Here is a 15,465-nt window from a genome sequence, read left to right as displayed (position 1 = left end):
TAGGATAGAAATTGGTCATTTATTTTACCAACGCTTGGAATGCAACATGGTTTGAGGGGTATGAGGAAGAAGAAATTCTGATAATGTGATGTTTATAACATGTTTTGAAAAGAAATATGTAAATGATGAGAAACAACCCTTTCCAAAGAAAGATGAAGCAGCTTGTTGCTTAAGTCAATTTAAAGGCTTCTTAAAAACATAGCCCCTTGCTCAAAGCAGGGTGAACTAGAGCAGGTTGCTTGTGTCCAGTTGGGTTTTCAGTATCTCCAAGGATGGAGACTCCACAACCTCTCTGGGCAACCTGTTCTAATGTTTGACTACCCTCACAGGGAAAAAGTTTTTTCTTAAGTTTAAATAGAATTTCCTGTATTTCAATTTTTGCTCATTGCGTTTTGTCCTGTCACTGGGTATCAATGAGAAGAGTCTGTCTCCCTTTACTTTCTCTTGTCAGATATTTATAGAAACTGATAAGATCCCCTGGAGACTTTTCCAGTTCTGACCTTGAGTTGGTCATCTCATGTTACAATGTTACACACAGCAAGTATGGTTCATTTTACGTACAGATCTTTGGATCTTAGTTCCCCATTTTTAAAATTTTTGTGGCCTTGATACCTGTTCTTTCTGTCCATCTTGCTCCTTCCTGTATGTGAGATTGTACCTATATGAGAACAGTGTATTTTCTTTTTGGAAGAAGTTTGCAGATGCAACCGAATCCTGTTTTATCTGTTCCTTTCTGCAAAAGATCAAGTTAGTGCTGAAAGAGATTCCTCCTATTTTACTAGGATAAGTTATCTATGAATAAGCTGCACTGAAAATCTATAATGGTATTTCTTGCAGAGTTGCATTTTACAGTATGTCTTATCTTTCCTTTACATCTGATCATAAAGGAAAACATCCAAATAATCTTACAGATCTGGCCCTTGTTTCAGTCTTATTGCTTATTACTTATATTTTATCAATATAAACAGTAATTCTTTAAATTCATAATAGCAGGGGATTTACAAGGGGCAGCCATTGTAACTTGTCGATATAAACTCTAATAAAAGTTGCTTAGTCTTTTTTTTAAACATTTCAACAACTATGGTGAGGTTACAAAAATTGAATCTAGTTGCAGAATTCTGGATTAATTTCAGTGCAATTAATAGAAGCTTTGAGTTAATGTTGTTGTTATTAAGAAGTGCAATTTACTGGAAATTGTTCATCACCTAAGTGTTCATGCTGAAAGATATTATCAAGCAGCACTTTATGGTAACTGGTAAATTAAAAGTGTTGAAAATACAAACACCAGGATCAAATTCTGTATTTCAGAGTTACATTTTTTCCCTTGCACTGAATAAGTTGGTTTGTCTGTTGACCTTAATGCAAGCGAGTTTGAAGGAGAGCTATTAAGTGGATCTGGGTGAATAGCAGGAATAATGTACCATAGCCAAAGTAAAACATTTATCATTTTATCCCTTGGGCAAATAGGGCTGGAAAAGGAAAGGCTGTTAATAGAGTTTGTAGGCCAGAATGTGTATAGTGTTGCTGTTATCAAGTTGATCTGCTTTATAAAAGTTCATTTTGCTATGTTATTTTAAAAAGTGGCATAGGAAATTTTTTGTCATGAGTAAAAGCAACCTGTGTAAAGTATTCTAAGACTGCAACATCCTGTGTCGTGTGAAGATTGAAGTCAGAGCACTTTATGAATGTAATCGGTGTGTAACTCTTTTAGGGCCCCTGTTGTATGATAAAGTATCTGGCATAGCTTTTTAAACTGGCAAGGACAGTTCTGGAGAGCTGAATTTAGTCAAAATTTTACAAAATTTCCAAAGTATGCATTTGTCATAGTTGATACAGTCTAAGTATATTGCTGACACTGTACAAGTACAGTTCTATAATTCATTGTAAACAGTTTACATTAAGTACTACATTCTTCTTAAAATTGTTTGTCATATGTGATTCTCCATTAATTGGCATAAAAGGCAAATAGTGAAAATAGTCTGTTTATATATTACAGAAACAAAAAAGAATGAGCAGTAGCCATCCAAAACTCTGGTTGTAACTTACCCTGTAACACAAAATGGTTTTACCACTTCTACTTGATTTGTTTTTTGTTTTGTTTTGTTTTCTTGGAAAGTAAGCTTGTATTCAGTGTAAAAGGAGGGGTTGAAGGAGATTTAGAGCCTCCTGGGGACAAATAGTGTTTTTCAAATTACTTATTTGCAGTTGATCTACCTTTGCTCTCTCCTGTCTGCCAAAGAAAATTTATAATTAGCACTGACGGTTTTTCTTTCCATAATTTTAACTAGTTTCTTTTTGAAGTACTGCAAGATGCCTCCTAAAACTGCCTTGCAGAATGTAATTGGTTTGAATTTTTTTCAGTCTGGGTTCTTTTGCCAATTAACACTTCTAATTTTTATGGTCACTCTAAAACAGGTTATGTTGTAGCTTAATAAAACTTCTTGTTTTCTTCTGTTACCTTAGAAAACACTGGAGAAATACTGTAACAAAGGCAGTCAAATCAAACTGTTTATTTGAAATAAGACTATGAAGTCTTTCTTATCAGGTGTAAATCCACTGCTCTAGAAAGTTTTCCCGGAAGTCAGTGTTTAAAAAGAAATGCCTGAAAACCATTCTTCAAAGATAATTTCTTTCTTTTTATGTTTTATTTTCTAAATAAATCTTTTATCATAGTAGATCGACATGGATAGATGTAGTATAATGGCAGTATACTTCAGAACAGGATGACCTTTTCAGGATATTTACTTTTAGTATGAATGTGCTCTTTTTCTAAAGAAAACTTTTGCATTAATTGATATCTGTAAGTAGAATTAAATGAGAAATTAGAATTGTAAAGTCTCCTGATATATATAGTGTCTTAAAACCACCCAGTTACAGCTTTCCGTGGCTTTCTACTTAGCTGTTAACAAATTTCTCAGGAGCTAAATATCTATTTCCATTTTGCTAAATCATTACAGTTTTTGTAAAATACTATGATTTAGCTCAGTCTTAATAAAATCTACGTCTGATTTTTGCTATCTATTAGTTACAACCTGTAAACCAGCTATGTATACACACACATACACAATATTAGGTTTAATTCAGGTGGTTTTGACAGTTTATTTTATGTAAAAGATTCCTTTAAAGAAATGATGTTTGTGAATTTCATGTCTTTAGGGTCCCTCTGTACATGATGGAGAATCTGGCCTCTCTCAGACAGGAAAACCTGCACTTAAGGCCCTTTTGTATCACTGCCAATTCTACGAACATGTGAATCAGATGGTGAAACACTGTTACCTGGGATGTTATATGTTTGATTTGAATTCTTCCAGGGAAGACAACCTCATCATAGAAAAAGGTGGTATAACTGGTAAGTGGTGTTAATGAAATCTTGTAGTATTTTAAACCTGCTTAAATTCATTCTAGTGTTAAGTAACTTACCTCAAATAATTCCTACTAAAAATGGAACTGAAAATGAATACTTAAATCATGAACTTAAATATGTTGTTAAGTCAAAATATTGCTCTGAGGATTTAAGTAGGTAAGTCACTAGTTTAACATATCTCAGAAAAAGCTCTGAGCTGTTAGTTACAGATGGAAAAGATGTAATTGGTTCTGCAATACATTTTCTTGGAAAATATTGGGGGTAAAATACTTCTTACAGTTGTTACTTTATGACAGACCAGTACAGTGAAACTTTAGGAAAAAGAAATATAAGGACTGTTTCTAAGACTCCTGTTTCTTGATGTGTTCAACTTCAAAGATACATGACTAGGAGTGGACTCTAATATGCTGAAGTTAGCTACATTCTAAGACATTCAGATATAATCTCATTCGCAAACTGATCAAATTTAATGCTCAGATTGGATTGATAGTTGGTTTTTTGTTTTGTTTTTTTTAAACCTGTATACCCTTGGACTATTTCAGATCTAACTTTTATATTGAGTAATCGTTTTCAGAACAATATTTCTAAGTCGTACTATGATGCATTGTGGGAACCCATGTTCTTGTCCAAATGTGTATTATGATCTTAAGTTTAGAAAGCGAGGAAATTCTTTAGAGAGCTCAATTAGTAAAAACTGTTCAAGGGAAGAAAAATTAGTATGTTCATCCTTTTTGGTCTCTTTCTTTTTTGTGTGCCTAAGTTTCTGTATTTGTTTTCTAAGGCTACCGATTTAAACAGTTCTTGTAGGTCTGCTTGTGTTAAAATTATGTTACAGAAGCATGAACAAAAGAGGAATGTTATTTCCCCTACCAAGTTATGACTTTATGACATACCCGAGGAAAAGAAATATTCTTGATTAATGCACTGAGTTATCAGAGAAGTAACTCAGCAGTGTACAAAATTCAATCAGTAAAAATCCTTAATTTCTTCTGTGACTGCTTTGTTTATCTGTAAGTGTAATTTTTTTCAATCCAACGCATTTCACTCCTCTCCTGTTCCTCTTATTTCTGCCTCTTGGTAGTTCTGTTAGCTGATGCAATATCATATCTAAGAGCAACTCAAATGCCGGGATTGTAGAACTTTTCAGTGAGCAGTTGAGATGCTTTTCAATGACCTGATAAAACATACAGCCAATAAAATGTTTTTCCAAGAACTTTGAAGTAAGGGGGAAGCATCATCCATATTTCAGGAACAAGAAACACAATTTTTTTTAATTTAAAAAAGGGAGGACAGGACAATGTTTGCTCCACCTCTAAAACTATAGTGGTTGAAACACTTGTAAGTTCTTCATTCATATGTTCAGAATTGTGTTGTTTATCTATAGTGACCAGTTTCTGCTTTTTAATAAGTGCCTTGTCATCTCTTAATAGAAGATCTTGTTTTGGTTTGTCTTCCTGAAACCATTTTTGTTGGGTTTTTTTCCCCAATGTATTTTCCTCACATTTTTCAGGAATATAAAAAACCTCATCTGCAAAGTTATGTTAAATATAAAATTAGTTAGCGCAGTTTAGTAATTAACTAATATATGTATAGGACTTCTACTTTTGTGGATTTTGCAGTCAGAATCTGTGTAATTTAGTGCTTTATTCTTTGTTTTCTTTTCTAAATATAGGAAAGCCTTAAAATGTATTATTGACACATTTATGCTATAAAATTTTTGGCACTTTTTATTCTGAAACAGATTTACAAAGTAATTCTGCCTTCATTATATTTATGAATATGGATTATCTTTTAACTGCTTCTCTTAAAATGTGAATTTGAAGTTTTTTGAAGACAAGGACGTCTGTTCGTTATGTTTGTGCTGTGAGACCCCAGTATCTTCAATACTTTTGTACTATTACATTTTAAATAAAACTAAATCTGAACTATTTCAAGTGACTAAAGGCTATGCAACTGCAGTTTAAGTGTAGCTTTTTCCAGACTATTTTATGTTACGCTGAAAATTGTATTTTCTTTTTTAATTTCTGTTTATTCAAGGGATTTGCTGGATAAGAATTGATAGGTACAGTGTGTGAAAACTTACATTATGAGATCTTCAAAAGGATGAGTGTGGTTGGTTACTTTTCTGTTTCACTGAAGCAGTCCTTTGAAAAGCTTGTTATGATCTCTGCTTGTCTTGCAGTAATGAAAAAGAAAACTTTTTTTGTTTGATTTTAATTTTTATTCTTTTTTTCCTACAGATTTTGATGATTCTCTTAATCTTTGGAAGGCTCCATCCAGTCAAAGCCGATCTTCACATTCTCAGTCAACATCTGAAACTATGGTAACTTGCAGAGTAGTCTATTTATTTAAAATAAAAAGTTGTTCATTAAATGCTTTGAAGAAATTTAGCACTCTTACAAATGCTAAAAAAAACCCCAACAAAACAAACCACAAAACAAAACTGGAATTAAACTGAAAATTAAGAAACTAAAACTAAATCAAAATTTACTCTGAAGTAGCTTTAATATGCTAAAGAAAACTTTTATGGTTATCTACCTGAGCAAAAATAAATAAAATAGCTTACCTTGTCTAGCTAAATGCATAAGGCAGTGCTAAATTCTGTAGCTTCTCACAGCAAGACATATTCTCTAGAGATTACTTTGTAATTGGCTTTATTGAGAAAATGCAGTCATCTCCATCTATAGTTGTCACTTCTGCTGCTTTTATTCAAACTGTCCTTTCAGAGTGAATCAATATTTACACTACACAGCTACAGAACTGGATCAGTCCAAACCTCATAAGTACATTGGTTTAAAATTATATTCTGTGTCATAATAAACTCTGGATTCTGAAAATGCTTTTATAAAATATAAATGTGTCCCAAGTGCTTGTAAGACCCAAAACAGACATGAAAAATATAAGAAAGCAGGTGGCTGCTTGAAAAATTTGTTTCAGCCTAGGATGATTACTGCAATGAAAGCCTGTAAACATATGCCGTCTTTCAAGATGGCAAATGCAAAGGAAGAGAAATTGAAATACATTCTTCCAGTTGCAGAGTAGATTTGCAATATCAGATCAGGCTGTGGAGGAAGCTTTTATAACATTCATTAGCTACCTGATAAAAATAATTTACTTTCAAAGACTGCAGCATAACTCCAAGAAAACTCTGACATGTTGTACTGAAATCCATTTTTATAATTTTACATTTTCTTCAAAACCTTTTGATTTATGAATAACCATCTAATATAATATGGAAGCCATAATATCATAGCTCAGAAGTTTCTTGTCTGTTAAACAGATTTTCTGATATGAAAAAGACTGATAAAGCACAACAAGATACTATCCTATTGACTAAAATTGTTATGCCCAGTTTTGCTGTGGATTGTGATATAAATAAAAACATAGAAAAGCCAGTATTGAAATTTTGTCTCAAAATATTTCACAATTATAATTTTTCCTTGCTGTTTTAACTCTCTATTATAAATGTTTTGCTGTCTAGTACTGTTACTGTTCTCTGGCATTTTTTTAATAATTGAGGAAAAAGTATACTCTAGTTTTAAGCTAAAATTTATCTTTTTCAGAAATTTTATTAATGAATTTGATTTTCGTTTATTTAAAACAAAACAACCCCCCCAAAAAACCCTTAGAGTTATTTTAAACACAAATATTCAAATCTCAACTGAACAAATTTCATCTTGTTTTGTTCATGTTACTTGAGGGAAAAATTAAATTTCAGCAATTCTTATCAGGGTTGCGTGTCTAATCTACTTAAAATTGTGCTTGAGTTCTCATGAAGAGTTGAAGAGTTCATTACATGAAAGTGCTTCAGCTTCAGTAGCTTAAAAAAAGAAAAAAGGACAAAATAATTTGCAATCTACTAGATCAAATTAATGTATTTTTATTTATATGTGTAAAGTAGCATCATAGTTTAACATAAAGGCATAGCTTTACAATTCCATTTAACAAATGGACAACTAATTCTTGAAAGCGGAAAGCACAGTGTAATACTAAGATACACTTATTTGTATCAGTCTTCTAGATGTTGTAGACTTCATATTTGCTAAGATTATGCTCTTACAGCTAATGTAAGAGTTTTATTCAAGTTTGTTTTTTGTTTTATTTTGTTTTCCTTCTTCCCCTGGTTCACATGAAGATTTCACACAAAAACTTTGATTGTCATTTATAGATGTTAATTTAATTTCCATTTGTCCTTCATGGACCTTTTTAGCAGCTGTGTAAACTCTTGTTTTTATTAAGTAAGTTTCTTACCTTTAAAAATATACCAGCGCTGACATGACATATGATAAGTTTCCAAGCTGGAAGGCAAGATGCAGAGGTCTGATGTTCCAATGCCAGTATTAATTAGGAGAAGAAAGATAGAGGTAGGGAACTGAGGCTCAGTACAAACTGTATTTCAGAGGGCAGTTAATGACTATTAAGTGTCTATCTAGTAAAGTTTGGAAATACTTTTGCATTTGGAACTTATTCCTTTATAACTTCAAATTTTGTGTTCCTACAGTTTGGCCCAAAACTTTCCGTTTTGATGTATGAGAAAAAGAAATAGATTTATGAAATCATTACCAGAAGTTTGTAGAAGTTTGTCTCCAAATTTTATGTATAAATAGTACCAGGAAGATGTAGTTACTCCAAGCCCACTAGATGGCATGCTTTCCCCATCACAGATGAAAGGGAGTCTGCAGGTCTTACTTGAAGAGAAAAATACGTTTTAGTGTGCATGGTGCAGATTTTATGACAACAGCCACAAATAATTGAGAGTCACCAGCTACCAAACCAAGTAGAATTGTTTCTATCGGAAGCTCTTCTCTGATATTTTAATAACCTTTTTTTCAAAAAAAAGATGTTCTAAATATGTCCATATCCATTCATTTCATGAATGTCAGTCTAGGAACCTGAAACTGCTTTTTTCTTCAGTAAGCCACATCCTGAAGATCTTTGCAGAAGCAAAAGTGATGTCTTTTTACTGAATTATGTGAATTTCTTTTCTGTGAAGAGAAAAGGTCTGTTGGATTTTTTTTTTTTTAAATATTTGAAAACAGTTCTGACAAAAAGAGAAAGACACTGTTAGTTTTTAGTGTTTTCAGATTTTATGTAATCAATACTTTAATTGAGATATCTGCTATCAACAGCCGATTTCACACGGGTTTCATACAACCTGAAGTGAAAATAGTATCTAAATTACTTTTTGGGTTCATCTTTTTTTCCCCATCCCCAAATTTTTCCCCAAATTTGCAGAAAGTAAAATTGAGAAAATTAAAAAGCACATACATTAATAACAGAAATCTTTATTTTTTTACTTTAGTCTATAAAATAGTCTGTCAGAGGTCTTGCAGAGGCCAGAAGTACAATTTTGCCCATTTTATAAAGAATAGCGATGTGGGGATGAAATCAATGATTCAAGGTCATGTAAAAGACAGCAGCAGAGCTGGATTGTCTGTACTCTAACTCATATGCACTGTATTTAGTGTCTTTAAGGTTTCAGTGGATTACAGATTCTTGTCAAATTTATCTTTATTTTTCTGCAAACTGGAATGTGGATACTGCAAAAAGTCCAGTTCTGAGAAGATTATAAATCTTTGTTTTTTATAGAATTCAGAGTTTGAAGATCAACTCAGGTTATCATTACAGAGAACAAATCCTTGTTCTTATTTTAACCAACATGTTGTTTTGTGTTTAGTATGTATGATTGAGAACACCAATCAGCATAGAGATACTTGCTTCACACTGCATAAATACACTAGGGCTGTTCTGTGCCCAGGACTGCTTAGCAAAATGAGTTCTTTTAAGAACTTGAGCTAAAAATGGTGCAGGTTAAAGATCTACAGACATTTCCCAGACAGCTTTAAGTCATGGCCATTCTTTCCTATGAAATCTTCCTATTTGATAAAAATGTGTGCTTTATTTTCTGGAACCATTGTTACCAAAGTTAAGTGATTTAAACCTTTGAAAAGAGAACTGAATAGAATTAATCACTGCAAGCCTATTAAAGCAATGCCAGAGGGATTTTTATACTAGAGGTTAAGAAAAGACCTTTTATTCATTTCTAGTAGATAAATGGCAAAGCCTTACATTTCTCTTGTATTTCCACTCAGACAATTTTTGTAGTCTTTTGTATTAGTTCTAATCTGCAGTTGTCATCTTCCCCCCCACACAACCCTTTCTTTTCCCCAGTTAAACCCCCTTCCAAAGTCTGTTGTTTCACTGTTAAGTAACAGAATGCTTCATTGCTCTTAGGAAGAATATGGTGGCAGTAGTAAATATCCTTTACTACATACAATGTCTCAGACCCCCTTATCAAAAGTGATTTATAAAAGCAATAATATATTTTTCTTCCTTGGAAGGCAGAGCATTGTCGAAATAACTTCATTGTGTTACTGTATGTTTTCTGTTAAGATAGCAGAAAATTTCTGTTTTTAACCCATGTACTACTGTGAAGCCATTACCAATAAATGTTCCATCTGTGCAGGAAGCTGATATTTTTCTAACCAGATAAAGCTTTTATTGATTTTTTTTTAACATCTCTAAGACCATATTTTTGTTTCTTTGCCCCAAGTGTTTAGACAGCTTTAGAAGATGGAGAAAGTTTCTTCTACATCACACAAAAATTCTATTTACTAATATGTAAAAGCTTGTATACATTCATAATAATATCTTTAAGATGACTCTCAGCATAGTAATAATTCCTTTTAGGGCTTTATTTGTTGCAGAAGGTCCATATGGACTGTTAGAAGTTGCATTTTGGGTTTGCACTTCTTAAGAAAAAGTTATGGTTTTTGTCATTTATTAGAATGCTTGGAATTGAAGTATAGTGCTGAATAAATGCAGAATTGAAGTGTCAAGATGGATCGATTTACTCTAATATAAATACTGGATTTTAATAATTATTTAAATCGGAAAGCATGAAACTTTAAACAATTTATTTTAGTTGGACAAATATGGATTTTATTTGTATAATCTAAACAGAATTTGAATTTCAGTTGGTCAGTACAATTTGGTCCTGCATTTTGTTAACAAGAAAAGTATTTAGCCAAGCATGTCCTAGTGTTCATGTGACCCACGCTATGTGTGAATACTGGGTTTCAGACACTCACCCTAAATCTCACTGTAGCTTGTCTTCTGTGTTACAATAACCTTCTGGCTTTTTTGAGGAACAACTGAGCTTGCTTGAGGAGAAAGATTCAAGACTGTAGGATGGACAGTAGGATGGACCAGAGGAAAATGGGAGAGAAAAGGGAATTACAGCATGGACATGGCAACCTTTCACTCATGCAGGGACTCTGGTCTCAAGTAAAGATGTGCTGACAGAAGCCTAACAATATTTGGAAGCGATGGGGGTGGGAGGTGGAGTTAAACCTTCTAGGGGATGAGAAAAGACTAAGTACAGAGTTTCTGTAGTTCAAAATGCTGCTGAGAAAATCAAAACTAAACCTGGAAAGCAGTGACATAACTGCAAGGATACAATAGCTAGGAAGGGAGTCATCTGTGATTTCCTTCCCTCCACCCTTTATGTCAATTAAGTCACTTTAGACTTTTCCTTAGGTAAAAAAATATTCTAACTGTTATTCTAATAAAACTGTAAAAAGAAAACCTTCGAAATATTTCTCTTTTCCTTAGAAAGCTCACTGTGAGGAAAAGTCTAATAAATCCTTCTTCCAGCTGTGATCAAGTCTCGGGATTTCATTGGATTCCCCAACATTCTGTAACACTGTATAGTGACAGTCTTGAAGAAAATCTATCTGATGTGAATTGTCCAGCTAGAAAACAAAAACCAGAAGTGAAAAAGTGACCTGACATGGGAGATGCTTATTCTGTACTCTGAAACAGGTCACAGGTCTTGTCATGTCACAAAAGCATATTATTAAGCTGGAGATTCTAGGTCTTCTGATCTCAAGCTTGTTGTTTTAAACACAGTAGCGAGAGCATTAAGAACTTTGCAAAATTAATAATATGACAGATAATGTAGAATTGGTAGAAGGAGCATGGTAGTATGATAGTGAAATTATCTACTGTCATGTAAATGTATCTTCACCATGAAATGATTACATGTAAGGATCACAGGACTGGGGTTAAGAGAAGTACCCAGAGTTGGAAAGACTCTGGTGACTAATGCACTTCCGATATTTTTATCTGAGCGTGTCCTGGTACAAATGGGCAAGTGCTGATGTTCTCAGTAGAGCAAATAGTCCATGAAAAATTTGAGTTTAAATGCTTCAGTAATGCCTTTCTATCTTAGTCCAAATGTAGATTGGGTCAATTATATGGATGAAAAAGAAGGGTAAAGAGGAGGAATTTCCAGTAACATGGGCATTGATCAGTTTTTAACTGAAATGTTTCAGGCTGTTCATATTGCACATCTTTCGATAGTTTCAATTACTGGATGTTTATAGATTATATACATATACACATATAATGAGCAAACTTTAATGAAATTGGTTTTGAACAGTAATTTTTACATCATTTTTGGTTTTGTCGGTTTGTTGTTTTTGGTGAGTTGGTGTGGTTTGTTTGTGTTTTTCATACCCCCTTCAAGGAAAATATAAATAGAAGTCTGCTCTATAAAAGCTGGAATCAACTAGTTTCCTTTTTATGTCTTCTAGATTCGGTCTGCATCACCATCACTGGGGAGTGTTACTGAGCTTCAGGCAATAGTCCCGACAAATTCGACCAGTTTTTTTCCTGAAACTGTAGTTGATCGGCTTATGGCGCAAGGTAAGTCAAACTTTGAGTTTGTGTACATAATGATGAATATGATGTATTAGCCTGCCCACATTCCAGTATTTGTACATGCATATAAAGCTTATGTATTGCTGGAACAATCATCACTGATGTTTCTAGTGGTTGTTTTGGAATACAAACATGAAACACCTCCTTTAAAATGAAATAGGGTGAAATACATTTGACAGAAATAAGTGAAAATTGTTAATATTGCTTGAAATGTAACTCAAGACTTAAGTTCTATTTCTGTCGTCCAGTCACCCTTTCAAAACATTCAATTTTGGTAAAGCTGTCATATACATACATGCACATACGCGCACCCACAGATGTATATATAATCCTCTTTATATGTAGAAAGATAATAATGTATATAATGTAAAAAAGAATAACTGTATGTAGAGAGAGATGTCTACAAATATAAAATAATTTTTGTTAAGGAAAGAAGTGAAAATTTCTATCTTTCCACATTTACTGTTTATCTTTAATGACTATTAGTGCCTTGTAGAAGGAACATTTTATTTCAGAACTACTTTAAATAACACTTTTCCTATATCTGATTTCTTGGAGTTTTTGTTTTTGTTTTTTTCTCATTCCAGAGTATACTGTTTTAAATGTAGAGGGAACTTGGATATTTTATGAAAAAGGAAAAGCAATTTGTTTTATGTAAGTGCTCTAATTAATCTTTTGTGGTTTTTTTCTTTTTCTTTTATTATTAAACACATTCTAGGTCAAAGCGATACAACCACAACAGAATCTCCAAGTCAGCATGGTTCTCCCATGTCTGCTACTCTGTCTAAACAGTGTGCTGTAGTCACACCTGCTCTTTTGTCAGCTGTTTGCAGCCTTCTGCACAATCTGCTGGTTGTCACACCAGAAGATACTGGAATTGCTCTTCAACAAGCGCATTTGCTAACAGCTCTCAGCAGGTATGAGATCAATAACTGCTGGACTACAAACAAGGTGTAGCAATAGAGGTGAAAAGTTTGAAATGAGATCTATCAGTGTTTCTTACCAAACCTGTTAAATATATCGATCACTTCTTGCTTCTGAAGTGTTCAAAAATGCCTTTTTAAAAAAAAAAAATACAATCAACAAAAGAAAAGAATTTGGATTATTTCTTTTTTCCACAGAAAAGGTAGTCATATTGGTGATTCTGTTTCTGGTGTCTGTCTTCTACAGGACTACCGTGTTCCTCTGGTAATGTTTTAGGTTTTTGTCTAGGTGGCCATTTAGTCATCCTTTTTGGAGGGGTAATTTTTTAATAACTTTTTTTTTTTAGTAGAACACTACATTATATAATCAGGTATTCAGAATTGCAGATCATTTCAGTTCATTTTATGACTTTCTTCTTTGAATTATATGCAATATTTTGAGGATAAGCCACGGGCTGTCACACTAAAAGAGAGTAAATAATGTTTGCCAGATTTGGGAAAGTATTGGATCATAGACCCTAGTGTTTTGTTTCTTTTTTAAAGAAGGAACCACTTCAAAATAGTCTTCAGATTGTATTCCATGTTTCTACTTGCACCGTAACAAATTCTTTCATCTGTAGAAAGTGTTTGGAAGTCCTGAAGTAAGGCACGAATATCAGTTCTTTCTTGTTTTTTTAAGGTTTTCAAGAGCTTTTGTAGTTGCTTTTCATGCTGCAATTAATGGGAAAAAAAAAACCAGCCTCGTTTGAATACAGTTTTATATTATTACAGAGCTGTTTATTTTTGTACAGGAAAGAAAATAAGCAATCAAATATAAACAAACAATTTTTACCAGTGCAGTAACAGCCATTGGAATTTGTGTAGTCTTAACTATTTTGAAAAAACTTACTGCTACTATAGTTGCCATTGTACTAGACTTACTGCTAAATCCCACTATTTTAAGAAAGTGCTTCATAATTTATTTTTACTCTTTTTATTTAAAATTTTCTTTTCTATGGAATGTTAAATAATTAAATATTCTACTAACTTAAGTATATTTCTAACCAACTTACTTTATTCTGTTTTAGTCTTGTAAGTGCTAATATGGTTGAGAGATGTATCTTGGAACTGAAAGCTCCATTGGGTCATCCATGTCATATAGAACATGTAAAAGCTCAGGTTAGAGAAGCATTTATTACTTTCTAATTTTTTTAAATTATGAAATAAATAATGTTTGCATAATCATTGCATATTCATTAACATAGTCCATACACACTCTTACAGGCTACATTCATGTGAATTTCTGTGCTTTTGACAAGGTTTAAGAGAAATAAAATGTGTTGTGTTCAACATGGAACAATTAATTTCTGTGTTAGAACTATACCTAGAACCGTCAAATTGAAAACCAGTTGTGTTTTTAAAAATGCAAATTAAGTTTAGCAGTTACAGAAATCATGTAATAGAATTTCTTTGTATGGTATTGAAGTACGAGCCAGATACAGTTACTGACACATTTCGTATTTATTTTCTATAACGAACCTGGCTTTGCCTCCAATCTTGTAGACACTTACATAGTTCTCAACTAATTTTGATGTAGGCAAAGCATATAGGGTTACTACCAATGGAACTACTTTTGTATCAAATTTAACTCTGTATATATAACATACAGAACATACTATGTTCATGGCACAGCATCATTCTAAAGCTTCTGTTGCTCTGCATTCAGATTCACTTTGAAGAAAGATACCCACGTTATTAAGAAAATGTGTTTCTGCAGAAATCTTGTGAGAATAAATATGTCAGAAATAATTTTTTTCCTAAAGCTTCAAACTGAGCTTCTGTTTTCAGGAACTACACATATATTCATCAATATTAATGACCATATTTATGTTTTTCTTTGTGAGCTTCCAGAGAATATGATGCTGTACATATAACGAGAGTCACGACTTTCTCACAAGGAACTTTATTCTTTGTCACTAGAAAATTGATTTCACACATGTTTTTCCAGACTAGGAATTCTGTTTCATCTTCTACAGTAAAAATTAGGAAAACAGTTTTTAATTTATGTGCTATTATTTCTTTTAAGTGGTGGATATTAATTCAAAATGTTACGAATCAGTTGAGTAATGTGAGTATTTAATCTAAAAAAATGTGGAGGATGCAAATATATGGCTTTATTTCATATCTTTTTAAAAATATTTAACAGGTGTTATTACTACTTCAATATATGTCATCCGTGTCCAGGCTTCTGAAATCATGTTTATTGGTGGACTCTCAGCTTGTAATCCAGGATGAACTGTTGAAACCTCTCTTGGGAAACACCTTCATGATTCTCGCCATTAGCTCCAAAGATGGGTTAGGTAATGAAGTACTTTGTTTCCAGTACAGCCAGACAGAGGCAGGTCTTCATTTATGTACCACCTTCATTTAAGTTGATGGTTGTTGTCAGGCTTAGCTATCCAGGCTTAGCTTGTG

General features: G+C 32.9%; 1 protein-coding gene across 2 annotated transcripts in view; it reads left to right on the top strand.

Moving 5' to 3' along the window:
* The window catches only part of RTTN (rotatin), a 92,584-nt gene that overhangs the window by 50,767 nt on the left and 26,352 nt on the right, over positions 1-15,465 (top strand). For both annotated transcript variants that reach the window (XM_059836330.1, XM_059836329.1), the window contains exons 33-38: positions 3,157-3,349; positions 5,605-5,687; positions 11,962-12,073; positions 12,807-13,005; positions 14,079-14,169; positions 15,197-15,350. In XM_059836330.1, coding sequence (XP_059692313.1) covers positions 3,157-3,349; positions 5,605-5,687; positions 11,962-12,073; positions 12,807-13,005; positions 14,079-14,169; positions 15,197-15,350 — 832 coding nt within the window. The remainder of the gene's footprint in view (positions 1-3,156; positions 3,350-5,604; positions 5,688-11,961; positions 12,074-12,806; positions 13,006-14,078; positions 14,170-15,196; positions 15,351-15,465) is intronic.

Source organism: Gavia stellata, chromosome 3 (genome assembly GCF_030936135.1).
Source record: "Gavia stellata isolate bGavSte3 chromosome 3, bGavSte3.hap2, whole genome shotgun sequence".
NCBI classification, from domain to species: Eukaryota; Metazoa; Chordata; class Aves; order Gaviiformes; family Gaviidae; genus Gavia; species Gavia stellata.
This window is presented reverse-complemented; position numbering and strand designations above follow the sequence as displayed.